At 44.4% G+C, this 21242-nt stretch overlaps 1 protein-coding gene across 2 annotated transcripts in view; it reads right to left on the reverse strand.

The window, feature by feature from the left end:
- DPYSL2 (dihydropyrimidinase like 2) overlaps positions 1-21242 on the reverse strand; it is a 366898-nt gene that overhangs the window by 171604 nt on the left and 174052 nt on the right. For both annotated transcript variants that reach the window (XM_086943522.1, XM_086943523.1), the window contains exon 2: positions 19737-19825. In XM_086943522.1, the coding sequence (XP_086799648.1) occupies positions 19737-19825 (89 nt within the window). The remainder of the gene's footprint in view (positions 1-19736; positions 19826-21242) is intronic.

The following is a 21242-nucleotide window of genomic DNA, read 5'->3' on the forward strand; positions in this document are numbered from 1 at the left end:
ATTAGCCCCGGGGAGGTGGCGGTCCCTGGGGTTATTGGGGGCCGCGTGGACCTCCGTATTGTCACATAAATAGCAGCAGGGCTCCATAGGGGGGTGGAGCCCCCTTACGCATTATAATAAAACATAGCCTCAGGGAGGTGGCGGTCCCCGGGGCCCTCACATCTTGATTTTTATTTGCCCTTGGGACCTGGCCCACCCGCAGAAACCCGCGCTTTGTTTTTTGATTCCTTTTTGGATGGATTTGCAGATCCACCACAAATCCCACCAAAAATTAAAAAAAGAGAAGAAAATTGGGGCCGTTTGGGACCCCCTGAACCGGCCTAGGGGGTCAGTGTGTTGCTACCCTGCCCCCATATCTTTTTTTAAAATGTTTTTCTTGTGACTCGGTTCAACCAAGTCTCAAGATGGCACTTATGGTTTGAAGTGTTGGCAGCCAATCAGATTGCAGGCACGAGATCGGGAGGGTTCGCGGATCCACCGCGGCCACAGTTCTATATCTGAGAAATGTTAACATTTCTCAGGAACTACAGAATGGATTTACACCATTTAACAAAAAAGTGCTTTCTGGACCAAGAGCTACCTTTTTGGCAAATTTGGTGTAATTCCAGCAGTTTGTTATATATATATATATATATATATATATATATATATATATATATATATATATATATATACACATACACAAACGCGTCTTTTTCAGCAGCTTTGAAAAATAAACTTCATTCTTAAGTAACTCACGGAGTCGGTGCCGTCCTTCATCGTGAGGAAGTGTGCTTGGTAAAAAAAACAATATTTATTTATATATATATATATATATATATATATATATATAGTTTGTAAGGAAGGCACTGACACCGTGAATTCAACTCAAGAAAGGTATTTATTCCAACATGCTGCATATATTTGAGCAAAAGCCCTTGAGCTTTGAAAGGGCACACAACGCTCTCTCGTGCTATCCAGCACTGTGCACCTCGCTGTATGTCTTCATTAAAATATTTGTAGATCCGACACGTTTCGAGGCAGAACGCCCCGTAATCATATATAGCTTTTGCTATATATACACACATATACATATATATATATATATATACATATATATATATACATATACATATACAGTCTTACTCTACCAATTACGTCCATTGTCAAGGGCATCTTTGCTGCATCACAGATTCTAGCAGATGTTTGTGCAAAATAATTAGTTTGTCACTGGATCCCTCTTCACATCTTCCAGTCTACCTTTAACTTCACCAACAGTCTTCAGTGAACAGGTGTGAGTTAGACGTTGAAGAATGGCTATCTAAGAGTTTTTAGTGGTTACACAGAAATGTTTTTATTGTGATGCAAGACCAGAATTTAACTATGTGTTGTTAAAGAGGAGTGTTGAAGCATATTGCAGAAAATAAAATAACTTGAGGAAGCCTGGAAGACGGTGCAGAGCATACATTAGGACGATGATCAGTGGATTGAGATATTGCAGAGAACTAATAACATTGTGACCAATGCAGGTAGGGAACATTCTACAGAATTCTCTTGAGATGGTATTACACCTCAACATGCCTCCACATCATCGAAAGGTCCAGGAATAGTGACTGCTGGCAGGATTGTGGAGGGTTGGGCACCCTTACCACTTGTTGTGGTCCTGTGCATGCAGAGGTTAAGTTCTAACAAGGAATGCTATGAACAAAACAAATAGGTGGTCATGGGGGGGAGGGGGGCTCAAAGGTCTTACCATCAGAGGAAGCCTGGTCGTAGAAGATATAGAGGATTCTGGGTTGGAAAGATTACACGAAGAGGCCTACGTAAGGAGGAGAAATTTCAAAAGCATCAGGGCATGTTTCTCTCCAACCTACTTACAGAGTTGATTAAACTCCATTGCCTCAAGAGAATATAGGTACTGAACATTTGAGAAAGACAAGAGCTGTGGGATGCTCACATTAGAAATGGGTATGACACCCAACTTATTTAGCTCATGGGAGAGAAAGGAACTATGGCTAGATCCCAGTCACGTGATGGCAGCACTAGTGGTGTTATGTGGTTGCAGGCAATGTGGGACGCTACTCCAAGGCTGTGGGGGTGGGTGGATTGGTTTGGGGCGCCAACGTTACAGATGGTAATCTCCTTCTATACTCTGTCAAACTGAATAAAACTAATTGCAATTAAAAAGTCCTTAAAGAAATGGCGATGACCAAATACAGACCGATCAGGACCCCATCTAACCTCATTTCAAGACACTAAAAGATCCATGCGTACTGTGGGTAGGGAGGCCGCCCTGAATGGCGCAAGATAAATTAACTAGAAGTTGGTACGATGGGGGAATTGCACTTTTAAATATAGAACTATACTATTGGGCGGCACATCTAAAGCAGATTAATTTCTGGTTACACGCCTCGCAAACTGAGCCTGCATACCTTGCTGATAGACGCTCTTTGGAAGGCAGGGGACTGCTGGGTAATCTCTACAGCCCCCGTCCACCTTCAGACTTGATAGGCCAGATGCAGCACTCTGTACAGTTATGGTACCGGGCCAACAGGCGTCTCAAATGCTTGGGAACTATCACCCAAATGACACCGCTGTGGGACTCCAGCAAGTTGGGCTTCCTCCGAAATAGTAAGGGATTCTAGGCCTGGGACAACATTGGTATTTCGGTGGTGGGGGATTTATGGAAGAAGGATAGATAGGGTGGTAGACTTCGCCCATCTACTAACACAATATGAGATGTCACAGACGGAGATGTTTAGATACCTGCAAGTTAGGCATGCGTTACAATCGGTTATACCGACGGGCACCATCCTTGAGGAATCTTCTCCTCTCGAAGATAAGCTTCTGACCGAACACATGCAGGACAGGGCCACTTCCCTCACATACAGGAAGCTCGTTAATAACCTCCCAGACGTGACAGCCACACTGAAACAAAACTGGTCGGAGGAGGTGGGCCCCTTTGACGACTCTGAATGGCAAGAGGCTCTCGCCTCGCCCCGTGAAGCTGCGATCCCCTCAAGATTAAAACTAGTCCAACTCAAAATATTGCACCGTACGTACTACACCAGACCACTCCTACACAAGATAGGGAGAGCCATGCATACATTCTGCCTACGTGGCTGCGGGGAGGAGGGGACATTTTTCCACACCATCTGGGAATGCAGGTCCATATCGACATACTGGCCAGCAGTGATGCGCACGATTGCTGAAACAATAGACATCTCCCTGCTGCCGGAGCCTCTGCGCTGCTTGCTAAACGTGTGGGAACCTAATGACCTGAACCACCGGCAGCAGGACTGGGTGATGTTGGGCATGTTAATGGCAAAACGCAACATCGCCAGGCTGTGGGATTCTGCTGTATCACCGACACTGCGTAATTGGTGTAAAGATATGGATGGGGCAATGGTAGCGGAGAGGGCTGTCTACATCCACCGTGGCTGCCCAAGAAAATGGGGTAGGATATGGGGTGCGTGGAACACGTTTAGGGGTAACATCTGCGAACCACCGAGCACCACTGGGGACGATGAAGAACCAGACTAGTAGTGCTTGTTCGGATATACAGTTGAAGTAGTGATATGCTCACAATGTCATGTCTAATATTTGTGATTCCAAATTGAATGTAATTGCGAAAGGCCCGCTAAAGTATTTATGTATCTGTTGTAATAATCCTGTGCAGATCTGTCCATTTGCTTTGTTGTTATAAAAAAAAAAAAAAAGATCCATGCGTGCATGGGCCTTGTACCTGCCCTAAAAGCTGAGATCAAGAGCCTGGCCATCTGGCTTGATCAGAAACTGACCTTCAAGGCGCAAGCTAGGAAGACTGCAGCCACATGCTATGTCCTGCTCAGAATGGCCCGCAAAGTATTCCTCACCCCCCTCTACCCTTCCAACAAAACAAGCATTGGCATAGCCAATAGGTCTCGCCTTTGGGACCTTATAAGTGTTTAGCCATGCAACTGTTGATAGTGTTGCAATATGGATATTGTGCTGCATAACTAAATACTTTTAAGGTCCCAAAAGCGAGACTTATTGGCCAAGCCATTGCTGGTTTCAGATTAAAGGGCATGATATAAAGTGCTATGTGCAGAAAGAGTTCTGTGTAGAAACAGAATACAGCACATCTTACTCCCAAACTAGTGAGCAGGGATGACTTTTTCTACACAAGATGGAATGGCACACGTTCAAGACATTGAGAGAAAACCAGGGCTGCATTATAGGGAACACAATTGTTGAGGGAACCCTAACATATTAAGCAATTATGGAATGGACGACACTCGCAAATTACAGGCCGGCCCATATAAATGGCCTGTAAAGCTTATGAAATTTTTTTTTTTTTGCATTTCGGTTGCTGCACTTTTGCTATTATTAACCTAAGGCCATAGGAATTATGCAATTTTGTAGATGTGGCGTTTTCCACAAAATTATGTAATTGCCACACCTGCCACATAACTATCAACTAATGTATAAACTACAGATTTAAACAAAAAAAATGTTCTTGCTAAAACGGATCAAAAGTTACTAAAAAACAGCAACAAGTTTTGGTACTAATCTGTTGCCGATTGATGTGTTTGGATGTCAAACTGATTCTAATGAGGTACAACATTTGTCCATAAATATTAGTGACGGTGGGCACCACCAGCTAAAATTAAGCACGGACTGTAAATTGTTTGTAAGTAAATTAGATTGAATACGTCACATCCCAATGCTCACCATTTTGTAGCTGTTTGCTTCGGTGTACCGCGAGTATGTGAAGATAAACATAGCTGACTAATGGCGACTCAATCAGGAGCGGTTATGTCGGAGGAAAAAGTCAAATCTACGCTAAAGTTCTTATCAGTGACTTGTTTTGTTTGTTCCAGTTTTTTTGCAGTCCAAGCCAAAGCTCGATGTAAAACCCTCTTGAGAAAAATGTATGCAACTCAGTGAAAAGTTATTTTTCTTATTATTTTATGTTAATGGTGAGCATGGATACAGTCAGTTAGATCAGACATTATACATACATCTCAGTGATAGGTTTACATAGCAGTCTGGAAACGGTCCATCGCTGTCTGAAAATGCATCAGAAGCCCACGCCGCAGCCTGAAGTTTTGGCGGTAGCGACTGGCACTAAAGTAGGCAATGTCGATGTCAGCTGCAAATAAATAATTTCATGTTGCCTTTGAATCGCCCGCAAACAAAGGTGCCTTTTGTCTTTGCTCTTCCCCTTCCTCGTCAGCCCACGCCCTTCTGCCCCACAAACCCAAAAAAGCTCTCCCTAGGCTCCAGATAAAACACAATCACTGCAGAATCAGCAGAAGTGCAATGAAGTGGGTCTGCCTACAAAAAGATGCCGGCCCTGAACACATCAAAAGAAACGAAACCAGGAGCGATGACGCAGAACACTGAATGTAAACAAGCACATGCATTAAAGATAAGCAGTTTAGAAGGGAACAGGTAGCAGCTGTTTTCAAGCACACACTCATGCTTATGGTGGTATCCGCCATGCGGGAGCGAGCAGCGACTAATTAGCATGTGCGCCGCTGCTCGCTCCCGCAAGGTGGATGCCGCCACAAGCACGAGTGTGTGCTTGAAAATTAGCAGAGCGATGGCTAAAGGCCTTCCTATGCAGGGCATGCACACTGCGAGACCAAAAAAGTGCTAGTCCAATCACTAATACTCTCAAGGATAGATTATGGCAACACTCTATATTTAGGCGCCCCAAACTCAGTAATCACGAAACTTCAGACTGTACAAAATTGAGCAGCTAGACAGCTGATGGGAGTTCCTAATTGCTGTTCAGCAAAACCTGCACTACACTCCCTCCAGTGGCAGGAAAGAACCCGCTTTAAGGCCCTCTGCGTTGTCCGTAAATCCCTGCAAGGGAAAGGGCCACCAATAAATTTAGCCATGTTTCTCCCCTATAGGGCTAACAGGAAATTGCGCTCGGATGAGCTCCATTTAGTAGGGGTCCCTTGGATCAAGAAAGCCAGAAGTGGAGGTTGGCTTTTTCATACAGGGACAGGGGACACAGAATCCTACAGAAACTTCTTCAGGTGGATCAATAACCTGAACCCATACTTAAAATTCACCACCACTGTATCCCATAATCAGATTGCTTTCCTGGACCTAACAATAAAACTTTAAGGAGGGCATTTGATGACTACCATGCATAGGAAGCGTACCGCTCGAAATAGCCTCCTGCTATTTAGCAGCCACCACCCCAAAGCACTAAAAGAGAACTTACCCTTTGGACAGTTCCGGAGGGTGAGAAGAAATTGTAGAACAGTGGAAAAATACAGGTCTGAGTCAGCAATCCTTGCAAAAACCTGGCCGCCAGGGACTATCCACCCGAGGAGTATAGCATTCTCCAGGAAGAGAGCAAGTAACAATAATCAGGAAGGTCTGTTAGAACACAGAGAGAAGACCCATACTGAAAGTTTCACCTGTGTAACCATCTTCACACCAGATTCCAATCAAATACCAAAAGCCAATAAAAAAAATTTAAAAAAACACTAACATTCTGAATACAGGTTCCATGAGTTTTGATCCACAGCGCTTCGCATTTCAATGTTCTAGGAATATCAAAGACATGCTGATCCATACTAGACCCAAAGGGAAGGCAGAGTACCGCCAGGGAACACTGTGGCAATTACCAGCAGTGAAAGGCCACTACCCTTGTGGCGCATACACAGCATGCGCCTTCACTACTGTACAGAAGACCATCACACTCAACAATACATTTACTTGGGAAAGGAGGTCACACACAAACTGCAACACATCAAATTGCATATATTTGATTACATGCCCTTATAATTTGTACTACACAGGGATGACGAGCCGCCCAATCAAATTACGCATATGAGAACACCCCAGAAATTTTTGGTGCCACAAGAACAACACTAAGATGTGCTCCCATTACCGAGTAAAGAACCACACACCAGACTCATTGAAATGGGTAATCCTGGAAGCATTCCCCAAGATAACCAAGACAGGCCTGTTTGCGAAAGAGCAGAGGTGGATACACAGGTTATCCGCGAACGACAAGGGGCTGAATGAAGATATACCATGTAGCTCACTCAGAGTGTGAAAGAATAAAGCGACAAAGGTCAACAGAATACTCTTCACATGACCGCAAACACCACCCCCTGAATTGGACACTGCCCATGCACAAGACTCGATTTCACACACAACCTTGGTATACAATCAAGTCGCCTCAGACTACCAGTCTCCTATAATATGTAGAGGAGTTCAGCACATGCTATACAACAGTACCCATCAACTCTGAAACTCTGTATACCCTTGACCCACAAGAAACAAGGTAAATCTTAGATTGAATGAGGCTAATCCACCATTTCAAAATGGCTGACAGATTAGACTCTAAGCACCACCTTTGTACCTAGAGAGTTTTCACGACACGATAAATTCAGACTTGTTTTTATCATATTTTTAATTTACTGTGGACTGGGTACTTGTGGATTTATACGCATTAACATCTGTACACCATCCTATTCAGGATATTTATAACACAATATGCCTTCACACCACTCCAAGATGGCAGCCAAAAACGATGTCCTTCCCGGATTGGACTAAACATATTAGACTCTAGGCACTACCTCTGAACCTAGAGAATTTACACGACATGATAGATTCCAACTAGGACTTGAATACATCACAATATACTGTGGACCAGGTTTCTGTGGCCTCATACGCAATTACATCTGTACAACATCCTATATAGGCTACTTATAACACTATAGGCCTTCACCACATTCCAAGATGACAGCCAAAAATGATGTCCTCCCCTGATTGGACATAAAGCACTGCCTCACGTAGGCCATCTCCCTGACACATGACGAAAAGTAGCTTAAAAAGAGTGAAGCCACTGACCGCCCCACCTCCCGGACCCGGTAGGCCTCACCTCTCGGACCCAGTAGGAGTAGGTAGGTCGTGGCTGATGCGCAATATGCAGAACCGTGAGTACAGGGGCAGCACACTGTTGTTGCACCGCTACATGGGGAATATAGTTGCTTAAATATCTGTCGTAGAGTTAGTGGAGAATATAGTTGCTTAAATGTCTGTCGTACAGTTAGTTAACTCGTCACTATCCCACATTAATTAGGGCTTGCTTTCAAACCTGTGGCACAGAGTGGTTTCACCCATGCATGAAGGAAATAGTTCCGGATACGTCACCGGTATTATTATTAATCTACTCGTTACTGCCTCACAAACAGCCTGCGCGATCCCGGACTTGATATAATGGCGAGCGTTGCTCGACAAGTCTAAGATGAGAATTAGACTCGGCATATTTACAGGAGAGTTGCATAACTTGTCACTGCCCGGGAATAATAATTTGTTTTTAGAAACAACCGACGCGCTGCTCCGGCAGAATTGCATGCTGCAAAACGCATTTTTCCAAACCTGGGTGCGCCTTACTCCATCCACTGTGGGCCTTTAAAACAACTTAATGCCGCACCACCCACCTTTCCAGGTGTAGAGCGAAGCCAGAACTGTATTATTATGGGATGCCGTGATTTTCATTAACAACTGTATTTGGGCTGTAATACACATAACCAGTTTAACTGCGTCATAGGGCAAAGGCCATTATTATTGAAAACAGAACATGAATAACAATGTGAATAAGCACGATCTAGGAGAACGTATTACTATGCACATTAAGTGATGGTAAAATGTTGTATACTTGTAAAGCGCACAGCTGCCCACACCATGGGCGTCCCGGCGCTGTATACCGCTGGGGAACCCGTCCTGGCTTTCCCTGTGAGATGGTCCCTTCTGGGTACCCCCAAGGGGAGACCAGGCATCCCCGGCGTTGAAGGGGCCGTTGTGAAGATTAAGCAAGCTATTGCCCAGAGTTTCCAGAGTGGAACCCAAGGTTAGAGTAGGCGCCGAGGTGAGAATTATCAGGCCCGCGGACATTTTGACCCAAGACCCTGTTGGTGCCACTTCTTTTTGTTTTTGTTTCCGTTTCCCTCCTTTTAGTCAGTCTCACATAAGCGCATTGCCTTATTCGTGACCTACCGGGTACTGTTGAAGCCGGGTTAGTCTACAGAATTGGGTGAGTCCCCATCTATGTACCTCTGCTGCAGTATTGTAGTGCCACAAGGGCTATAGTTCACAATAGCTCACTGAGGGCACCCACTACGTGTCACTGTTTTTAGAGTCCTCAACGCAACTGCGTCTATCATTCACCACTAATGGTAAGAAGTCAAGGTCACCAAATGACTAGACCGGTTTCTGTGGAACACCATATCAGCAATAAATAAATGATGCCACATTTTGTCTCCCTTTACAGGTAGATCCAGATCTTAACAGGTACACTAACATGAAGACACTTGGTTGATGTGAGGATAATTCCATGTCACCATACTTTTAAGTGTAGATAGTTTCACCTCTCTGGTCCTGATGAATCGCACGTAGAAGATACTTAGAGCGAGAAACATGTTGACCTTCACTAATCAATGAGGACACTCTAACCGGAGACATTAAGCTTGGGTGAGAGCCTTGTTGCTTGTTTTTATTTAGGGTAGGAGGCCCCCAGAATAAAATGTGGCTTTCTTGGTACTCCGAACCCTATTTTAACCACCTCCCTACATCTACACATTTCTGGCCCCATACCACCACTTCACCACACGGCTATTGGAAGATGTCCGATAAAGTGCCCCTACTACAAGTAGCCCGTTGGGTATTGCACCGCCGACCCAACGAGGAGCAGGCCATATGATTAAGCATGACACCTGAAAGGGTGTGTGAGGGCATTACAATCCAATACTTGGATCCCCAACTCTAAACCCCCACAGGGGTATAGTTGGTTCCGGTCTCCCCGACTTCTATATTTTCTTACTGAGGAACAGCATAACCTACATTTTTGATTTTTTTAAATATAATGCTGTCAAGCTTTGATCACTCTACTGCTGTACCTTCGCAGGGAATTCAAACACCTTGCCTTCTGAAAACAGCTAAAGATCTTGCTCTTCCCTTAAGGTTCTATTTCCTCTAGAACTGCTCAGCGCTGGGATGCTCCCAGGGAGCCATGCGCTATACAAATGTCAATTCAATCCAGCCCTTTGCAAAAGCATCGGCCATGCTCTTGCCACATGGAAGTAATCCCAAATAAAACAGTAATTTGAGATGTTTTACTGGCTTTTGTTTCATACATATATTATAAGCAAAAGATACGCTGAAAGAAGAAAGCCTACCTACAACTGGTGTCTGCAATAATAAATATTTTAATTTGCTACTGAGTTATTAAAATGACATCCAACACCAGAGGGAGAATGGCTCTTGAACATCCATGGTTAGGTATAACACAGCTTGCACTGTAACATTCACTTCATAATACGATGATAAAACATTGCAGGACAGATTTAAAATACTATCTACTAAATCGACCAAATCAAACTGGGAAATATATCTCTCTTTATTAGTGTCTGGCTGCCTAAAAAAAAAAAACATTACTCAATCGAAAGGCTAATTTTAAAAGGAATCGCTGAATATTTCGATATGTGAAAAGGCATTGGCCTACTGTTTTTTTGTTGTTGTTTTTTCCAGGTCCTCATCCTGTCAATTAACTTGTAAGCGATACTCAATTTCCAAAACTGACGGCCGGGTGGAAATAGAGTCTTTCCAGGCAAGACAGAGCTGCTTCTATTCCAACCTCTCATATCTCACGAATGAGAGGGAACAGGACCAACAACTAAAATTGACTTAATCATTGGACCCCACTCTCCGACACCAATCAACCAACAAAGCCCAAACCTTATCCTGACTTCTAGGATCACATGCAATATCTGATTGGCTGGTTCATATAATATTTTGTTTACACTCAGAGAAAAGGGGTGGGACAGCCGATTTCCAGGCTTTACATACTTCTCGTCTTCCCAATAAAATAAAAAATGTATCTTGTCGCCCTCTTATCAAAGGTCAATACATTATCTTGACATAAACCATAAAAAATAAGCAACGGGGTAATTTCTAGCTGAATTCCTGTGACGTCCTTTAAAAATTCAACAATATCAACCCAAAATTTGGCTAACGCTGGGCAGGTTAAAAACATGATAGTCGTTCGCTAGAGGATCCTTACATCTTGAACACACATGTTGAGTTCCCAAAAATGTTGTTAACTTTGCAGGGGTCCAATAAACTCGATAAAGGTTGAACAGGTGATTACGCTTAAAATATGCTGGTTTAACTATTTCCCCTACAATGTAAAGGAGGCTTGCCAAGCATTGTGCAAATCAATATTTTTTAAGTCATTTTGCCATAACTGTTGAATATCATTAGCAACATTATCCTCTGCTTGAATAAGCATACGATACCACAGGAGACCTCCTTATTGATTTTTTCCGTCTTCATAGCCTGAATTAACCACTCATCATCCTGGGCCCACCAGGCTGAAAGCTGATAGTATTTAAATCGGTTAATTCTCCTTGAGTACATAGTGACAATGATTCCCATGTCATCAAGCCCCCACATGATTTCAAATCTCCCCAACAAAGAAAGCCTGCTTGTTTCAATGGCAGGCTGAGGACATCATCTAGACATTCTGGCGTACCTTGTGAACCCCAAATTGGAGAATAATCAGAGTAGTAGTTTACTCCCATCTTATTCCTTATAAAAACCCAATTTTTCACTCCCTGCAATAAAATCTTGAGTCGTACCTTCTTAAAGAATTTAGGATCCCCAAACTTAAACAAAAATTGACCTTGGTCATATCCAAGTCCATTAAGCATTGCGCTGTAACTGAACCCAATACTGAATCGTCAGGCTTCCTTAACAGCATCCTGAAATTCTTGAAGTGAAAAACATGAAAATAAAACACATAAATCCGGTAATACCAAACCGCCCTTCTCCAACCTTCTAAGCCTTTTCCAGGAAATAGGAGCACCCTTTGATGCCCATATAAAACTAGAAATCTTACCCTGCATCTTAACAAGTTCATCCTTTTTTAATGGAAGGGGTATGTTAATAAAGATAAAGGTTATCTTTCGAAGAATGATCATTTTGAACAAGTTGACCCGCCCATATATATATTCAGCGGAAGGTTAGCCCATTTATTCAATGATTTCCCAACCTCATTACTAGTCTTCTTCCAGTTTATAATAGGCACATCTGCTAATTTTTGAGTAATTTGTATACCCAAATATCGCATCTGCGATTTGGCCCCCGGAGTCACAGATGGTTGATTCCACTCCATTACTTCTGTTTTATCCCTATTCAAACTAGAACCTGAGACATATCTGTAAGTCTCTGCTATAGCAAGGAGCTTGGGGATAGAATGTGCAGGATATTTTGTATACAAAATTAAGTCATCTGCATAAATGCTAATTTAGCCTCAAAGTTGTGCTATTTAAACGGGAATATAGTAGGGTCTTGTCTTATAGATGCTGCAAACGGTTCAATATAAATATTAAAGAGCAGCAGAGACATCGGACACCCCTGCCTTGTCCCTCGCATAATCTTAAATGAATCAGTTAGTTGCCCATTAACTAATACTGCAGCTTTAGGCACTCTATAGATTACCTGGAGAGACTTAATAAAATTTAGGGAAACCATACTTCTCCAAGGATGCCCATAAATAAGGCCAGTGTACTTTATCAAGTGCTTTGGCAGCATCATTTGCCATCATAGTTACTGGAAGATTATAGCATTCTGCAAAATCAATTACTCCCAACACAATAGCAGTAACGTCATTAAGGTGTCTACCGGGAATAAATCCCCTTTGATCAAGAAGAATATTTTTTATGATTTTAGCAACCCTAGTCGCCAATATCCCCATAAACACCTTATAATCCGTATTTAAAAGGGATATAGGTCTATACGATTCGGCTATGAGGGGGTCCTTATTTGGCTTTAAAACTAAGACTAAGACTATTGTTGCCTCATCCCATGATTCCGGAGGATCGTGCCCATCCCTCAGTAGGTTACCAAAAAGTTCTTTAAGTATTGATACTAAATTATCCTCCAATATTAAATATAGCTCTATTGGAATGCCACCTGGGCCCGCTGTCTTTCCTTTTGCCATCTTTCTAAGCTGTGAGCGAATTTCTTCCTCCGTTATTATCGCAGCTAAAGAAAAAGTCTGGTCCTCGGTAAGAGATGGGAGCTCTACACTTTCCAAAAATTCCTCAATTTTTCCTACCTCGGGGTCAATCTCCTCATAATATAATTTTGCCATATATCTCCGTACTTTTGCCCCAATTTCAAGATCAGTTAATAAAATCTGATCCGTGGCACCGTCCCTCAGACTATTAATTTGATTCCGGGCTCTGTCTGTTTTAGCCTTCCAAGCTAACAGCCTACCACTCTTTTCCCCATAAGAGAGGTTTTGAAGTTTGCTAACCTTCCATCTGTTTGTTAAAACAATATCCAAGAAGTTCCTATATTCTGCCTGAAGGTTCTCCAACTCCTTGGTAAGGAGTGGTACCCTAAAAAAGGAATTTAAAGAGGCCCTTTGTAATTCCTGCTCTTTAGTCTGGATATTTTTATTTTTTATTTTTTTTAAAAACCTTTATTATGTAAAGAAAGAGACAGTTACAGACCTACAACCACGGAGGCTGGTCAGTCAAACACAACAACATCAACGTACACAGCTCTTCAGCCGACAACCCGGGGGTCCGGCAGCGATATCTCGTGGTCATGTAGAGCAGGTGGTATAACTAGGATCAGTGAAAGGTTTCACATTTTATCTTTTATATAAATAAAACCACAAACAAAACACAAAAAAGATTGAGGCATTACTGTGTAAAACTGGCTGTCCCTTATGGCAGTGGGAGACGGGTGAAAGACGTGTTAGAATATAAGAGAGGAGAAATATCGGGTGGGGGGGGGGGACGACCCGGGAGCAAAACAATACAGTGTAGTCAACAAAAACCAAGTGCAGGGAACGCACGGTCAAGGGAGAAGAAGCGGATCAGGAAGGTCGGTGAACGGGGGGGTGCAAATCTTTCCACGGTATGCGTTCCATTGACCCCATATCCTACCCCATTTCTTGGGTCTGCCTCAGGAAACATATACAGTTCTCTCTGAACATGGACCAGTCCATATTTTCTTTCCACGTTAGGAGCGTTGGCGGCCTTGGGGAACCCCATAACTGGGCTATGTCCCGTTTAGCCACCATATTACCCAATGTGACCCATTGAGTTTGAGCAACAGTACAGTCATTCGGTTCCCAAACATTCAACCGACAACGTCTGGCCTCAGGCAACAACACAACACCCGTCACTTCACCCATAACCGCATGCACTCGGCGCCAAAACATCGCCACCTCCGGACATTCCCAGAGGATATGCAAAAAAGTAGCCAGCATACCACATCCGCGCCTACACAATCCATCCACAGAAAAACCCATATGTATCAGTCGTGGGCCCGTGACATACAACCGATACAGTATTTTGAGTTGCACCAACCTAAGACGTGCCGGAATCGCAACCTCTTTAGGGGAAGATATCGCCGCCTGCCAGTCTTCATCGTCCAGTTCTAACCCGTCACTGGTCCAAGCATTCCGCAGATGCAGAAGGAGATCCGAGCGATCGTTGATCAGTTTCTTATAAATAAGAGATATAGTGCTGTCGGGGACGTATCCATCAAGCACTCTATCCTCAAGAGGGGAGGACTCCGGGATAGTAGTGTCAGCCGGGAAAACCGAGTTAATCGCATGGCTGACTTGGAGGTAACTGTAATATTCCCTGTTGCTCAGTTTATATTCCCGCTGGAATGCCTCGAAGGTCTTAACTGTGTCCTTGGCCCAGAGGTCACCCACCCTGCTGATACCGATGAGATCCCATCTGTCAAAACCCTTCGACGTCCACAGGCCACCTAGCGCTTCCGCTGCATACAATGGGGTCAATTTCGTCAATTTATCCGTCCATCCCGTGGCGGCGGTTGCGCTTCCCCAAACTCGCACCGCCACTGCAGTAGGGCCTGTGAGGTGCTTCCGGTCGGCTCTAGAATAGAGCGCTCGATTGTAATCCCCCCCGGGGAGTTGCCATCTGTCCATCTCAAACGCGGGGTTCGGGGTAGGGCCGTACATAGCGTGGTTCACAGCACTCAACTGGGAAGCCCAGTAGTAGCGATTGATGTCGGGCAACGCGATACCTCCATCGTACCATGGCAAAGTCAATTTCGCCAGTGCGATACGTGGTCGCCCACCCCATACCAACTGCCTCTGCAAACCCTCAATCTCTCGGAAATAGCTGGCAGGTACCAAATCAAGTGTGTTTTGAATGGCATACAAGAAGCGGGGGAGAGACATCATTTTGAACAGGGCCGCCCTTCCCAAGGGGGAGAGTGGCAAGCCACACCACGCCGCAACATCCGGCCGAAGCCGGGAGAGCGGAGGCAACAAATTCCGCTCATAGCGGGCTTTGGGGTCCAGTGAAATATAGATCCCCAAGTATTTAAAGCCATCCCTAGAAACCGGTATAGGACAATTGCGGGGAAGAAGAGGCTCATCGTCCGTGAGTGGATAAATACAGGACTTGGCCCAGTTAATGACCAGACCGGAATTCCTCCCAAAGGAGCGTAACACATCAAACAGGCCCGCCCTACGACTTACGAGGAGAGGTAAGATACAACAATATATCATCGGCATAGAGTGATATCCGGTCCTCGAAGTCAGGCGACCATCGGATGCCCTTAAGCGATGGTTCCCACCGCAACCATGCAGCCAGGGGCTCAAGGGCAAGCGCAAAGAGGAGCAGTGACAAGGGGCACCCCTGTCTCGTTCCCCGTCCGAGGGTGAAGGGCTCCGAAGCTCTACCATTAACCACCACCTGTGCCAGCGGCTGCTCATACAAAAGCCTAATCCACCCAATAAATTTAGGGCCGAAACCAAACTTAGCAAGAGCAGCCCACAAATATGGCCACTCAACCGTGTCGAAGGCCATCGAGGCATCAAGAGAAACCAAAATGGCCGGCTCTCGAAGAGACCCCGCCCTTGCTAAGACGCCATTAGTCTGGATATTTTGAAGGGCCTTTTCTCTCGTTCTGTGGGTACTGTTCTTCCCGATCATAATAGATGTAATCTCTGCCCTTAAAAATGCCTTAAAGGCGTCCCATATAACCTGTAGCTCGGCTGACCCGCTGTTAACCTGAAAAATATCAATGCTTCCTGACTTAACTTTAATTGAACCACTTCGTCAAGTAAAATCATTTGATCTAACGTCCATTTTATAGCTCCTCTCTTTCTTTGTAATCTAGGGATAATAAAACAGCAGAATGATCTGAAAGGATAGCAGGCAGGTGGTCTACTCTATCCACTTCTCCATATATGGCTTGATCTATCAAAAAATAGTCTATATGGGAATGATGACCGTATTTTTTGCTGTAAAATGTATATCCCTTCTCATTACCCTTTTTAAGTCTCCAGACATCAATCAAATGTAATTCATGCTTCAGATTTTTTAGTGCATTCATAGAGTGTAACGGGGTCTTATAGGTTGACCTCGAAGTCCTATCTACCTCTGGGCACTGAACTAAATTAAAATCCCCTCCGATAACTACAGGTACATTAACTAACAGAAGGGCGACCTCAAGAGGAGTCAATGAATCTGGACTATCCTGGTTTGCGCCATAATAACTCCCACATACCATAGCCCTATTCTGAATTTTAATGTTAGCAATAATCCACCTCCCAGACGAGTCTGTAGAATGACCTTCCAATTTAAAACTACAATTAGTTCTTACAATAATAGCGACCCATCTTGTGCTACCTCTGTTCCGAACTGACAATATCCTGGACCCAAGACCATTTTTTAAAACATATTTAAACACTCCTGCTCTTCCAAATGAGTTTCCTGCAGTAATATAATATTAGCCTCAGATTTTTTAAGGAACTCCATAATATGGGCCAATTTTTTCCTAGATCTCACCCCATTTACATTCCATGAAATGAAATTTACTAGATCTTTAGCCATTTATTCTAATAAATGCTATGCCCCTCTCATTATACCTCGAAGACAAATTAAACAAATGTATATACAAAACCTGACCGGTGAAGGACTCTACTTTTTAAAAAAAATTCCCAAATGCTCCCGACACCCTGTTCCCCCTTCCCCTCCCCCACCAGGGAACCCCCCCAACTATCTCTATAGACGCGAGCGCCATTCGAGATATCCCCGTGCTAGCGAGAAGAGCCTAAGGTCCTAGCTCATAATTCCACCTAATTACATTTTTACACAAATAACCACTATTAGTTTAACTTACAACATAATACATTGCCACCTTTGCTGTAAATAAAGTATTACTCTAAATAAGACTACCATTGTATCCCATAAGACTTTGGGCAAGGTACCCTCTACGCAACTCTCACTTCTTACATCTTGCTTAACAGAGCATCCACTTCCTCAGGTTCCCGAAAATTATACATTTTATTGTTCCACATGACTTTTAACATAGCCGGAAACTTCATGTGGACTTGGACTCCCTTAAGCTTTAATTCATTATTCTTTGAGCCTAAAAGCCACGGACGTTCCGCTGTTCTGTTGCCAATATCAGTGCGTATTGAATATATACAAGCCCCATAAGTAGATGATTTTTCTTTTAATGCCCTAGTTAAAAAAAGCTCCTTGATTGTGTAAGTGTGGAAGGCGACAAGAATCTTCCTCTGTGCTTTCCTTCCTGGCTGCAACCTATAGGGATATCTATGCACTCTTTGAATTTCATTCGCCCAATCAATCTCCGCATAGTCGGAGAGTAGCTCTCCCAACAGCAGAGAAACAAATCCCTTTAAATCTCCCCCTTTCGCGTTCTCATCAACACCTAAAATACGTATATTATTTCTCCTGGCCTGGAGTTCCAGTCTCTCCATATCCATCTGTAGTTCCTTGTTTCCTCTCTTTAGCTTCTCAATCTCACTTAGACTAGTGGCTGTAGCCTCACCCAAAGCTTTCACTTCCTCTTCAAGAGACTCAGTTCGTTTAGCCAATCCATCGATCTTCTGCTCCAAAATCTCCCCCCATCCTGGAATTCTCTCTGATTATTTTCAGAAGTCAGAAATTTAGCTAACATCGCATCTCTGAACCCGGCCAAAAAGGCCCCCAATTGACCATTGGGGCGGGCTATATAAGAATCAGCTTGCATAGGCTGCAACTCAACAGCGGGTGCAACAGCATCGTGGTTTTCTAAGGAGACTGAGATTTGAGAATGACGCTAATTAGCCTCATTAGCCAATTTTCCAGAGGTGTCCCGGGAAATCTCCACCAAACCCTCCTGGTCCTCCATAAGAGAAGAAAATCGATTTTCCAACACCAGTGGTGCCCCCCTCTGATTGGAGGGGGCGGCATTTCCCACTTTGTCTAGAGAGTTTGATGTGGGTTTATAAGGTACAGCTATTTCCTGATTTACTTCCTCTGTCAATACTACTTGGGAACCAGCAACCTGCTCCATTATCTTGAAATAAGACCTTAAAGAGGGTGCTGGTTTAATGATAATTGAGATTTGTTTACAGCACACTTCTTAATGGATGCTTTCTTGGTTTTATTATTTAGAGGAGTTTTAGGAGTTACCACCCGATGAAGGTCACTTCCGGTCTCCTTAAGGCTGCCTTTCTTACGTTTTTCCAGCTCGGACCGAAGTTGATATCTAGATCTGACTGTCGCAAAATTTGTGTAGTCTGATGAGAGACAAACCTGTGGGGGTGCCTCTCTTTCCTCTCTTACTACCCCCGGAGAGTCTATTTGATGTTTTATCTCAATATTAGCTCGCCGAGGTTGAGAACCATGCTCCATCCAGCCCTTCTGATTTAAAATACTGAGATTATAACCGGCTCTATTCAAATTTCGCCCCAGAGGAACATTATTCTTCTTTGTCTTCCCAAAATCAACGGAGTGACTTTTAAACTCAGTCTTTTTTAATGTCAAGAAGTTTTGAAATCTGAGATTATTTAGATAGGGGGTCACTGCACCCTTCTGAAGAGATAGGTTTGTACAAGGTCGTTCGATTATTACCCGCATATCTACCTATAATCCGGTGTCTCTTCCAAAACCCAGTTGCCAGAGTCCAAGACCCTAATGAGCCAGAATGACAGCTCTGCCCTAATAATGGAGATAAAGCAGAGAAGAAATCCGCCGGACCGGAACCCATCTGTTTCTACCGGCTGAAACTTAACATTCCAGGTTTTCAAGACCTTAAATCAGCCTATTCGTTCCCAAAAGGGCGTCAAAAGATGAAAGTATAAGGCAGTAAAGGCAGTAAGAGCGGGGGAGTTTCTCGCAATGTTTTAATTTAACGTCCGCAAACTCCCCCTCGAGTCAGATTAGTAAATTAAAAAAAAAGAAGTGAAAGTCGGACAGCAATATGAAATACAGGAAATTCAGAAAGCTCACAAAAGCTTCGAGCCACCGACTACCACACGCATTCAAAGTGCTCTGAAGTCAGCGTTCCACATGCTCGGCAGTCAAAAAGTGAAGTACGGCTCCAAGTCAGTATTTTTCCCCGATCACGGGCAGTTAACTCCCCGCGTTAACAGATGCAAATAAACAGCAGGCGGCAGAAAGATAAAATAAAAAGCTCAGCTTATTCACATGAGAACTGCGTCCAAAGGCTGCAAAACACTGGAAACCGCATGCATTCTTCATCCGAAGCAACGTCCAGAACGGAGGCTCTCTCCTCCTCCCACGGCGTCTCCCGACTGGTGTTAGCCAGCCGCCATTTTCCCTGACCACGTGAGCCGCCGGCATTGGCCTACTGTTGACCTCAAATCATAAACAGCAGAAACCTCTGCACTTTACTAATTAGTATAGAACATGACAGTAACTTACTTTATCAAGCCATCCTCCATGTAAATGTCCGCCAAGAAAGACTGGTCATCATTGACGATTTTGCCGCCCTTGATCAAAAGACGATCGCTCTGAAATAAAGACAAGGTTTTATGAGATCATATGTTTTTTTACAGCAAAATCAGATTCAATGCAATGAAATCCATTTGCGCTCCCTGAAGGATTTGTTTTATTTTCTAATAGCCTTTCGTAGCAGGGCTATACCGGCAATTAAAGTTCCGCTTTTTTGTTAAAGTCCCTTCGGCTCGGGCCTTTAACGCTGCAGCAGGCCTTTAATAGTCGGTATAGCCCGCTACGGCTATTACTGTGGCATCGTGAATAACAACGATCAACATACATTTGCTGATAACACCCGAAAACTGCAAGTGATATGATATTTAATAAACAGGACATTGGTAAAAAAAAATAATAATCAAATTAGCACTATCAAACAAGCATTTACAATGCAATGGTCTCGGCATTAATAAAGGTAGAGTTATTGGCAATGCTCATGACATTTCTTTTATTCCTTTTTTTTTTAAACATAAATAAATGGTATTGTCATTTACAATGGCAATAGGTGAGCATTAGAGAGTAGTAGAGAGTATTCACGGACACACAGCTGCGGACACAGCCACATACACAGAGCCACACACACACACACACACACACACAGAGCCCCCCCACACAGAGCTCCACACACACACACAGAGCCCCACACACACACAGAGCCCCACACACACACAGAGCCCCACACACACACACAGAGCCCCACACACACACACACAGAGCCCCACACACACACACACAGAGCCCCACACACACACACAGAGAGCCCCCCTCACACACAGAGCCCCCCACACACACACACAGAGCCCCCCCCACACACACACAGAGCCCCCCACACACACACACACACAGAGCCCCACACACACACACACAGAGCCCCACACACACACACACACAGAGCCCCACACACACACACCCCCACACACACACACAGAGCCACACACACACACACACACACAGAGCCCCACACACACACACACAGAGCCCCACACACACACACAGAGCCCCACACACACACACAGAGCCCCACACACACACACAGAGCCCCCCACACACACACAGAGCCCCACACACACACACAGAGCCCCACACACACACAGAGCCCCACACACACAGAGCCCCACACACACAGAGCCCCACACACACAGAGCCCCCCACACACACAGAGCCCCCCACACACACACACACACAGCCCCACACACACACACAGAGCCCCACACACACACACACACACAGAGCCCCCCCCCCCACACACACACACAGAGCCCCCCACACACACACAGAGCCCCCCACACACACAGAGCCCCCCACACACACACAGAGCCACACACACACTTAGAGCCCCCCCACACACACACTTAGAGCCCCCCCACACACACACTTAGAGCCCCCACACACACACACTTAGAGCCCCCCCACACACACACTTAGAGCCCCCCC

This window comes from Lissotriton vulgaris, chromosome 11 (assembly GCF_964263255.1).
Source record: "Lissotriton vulgaris chromosome 11, aLisVul1.2, whole genome shotgun sequence".
Taxonomy (NCBI): domain Eukaryota; kingdom Metazoa; phylum Chordata; class Amphibia; order Caudata; family Salamandridae; genus Lissotriton; species Lissotriton vulgaris.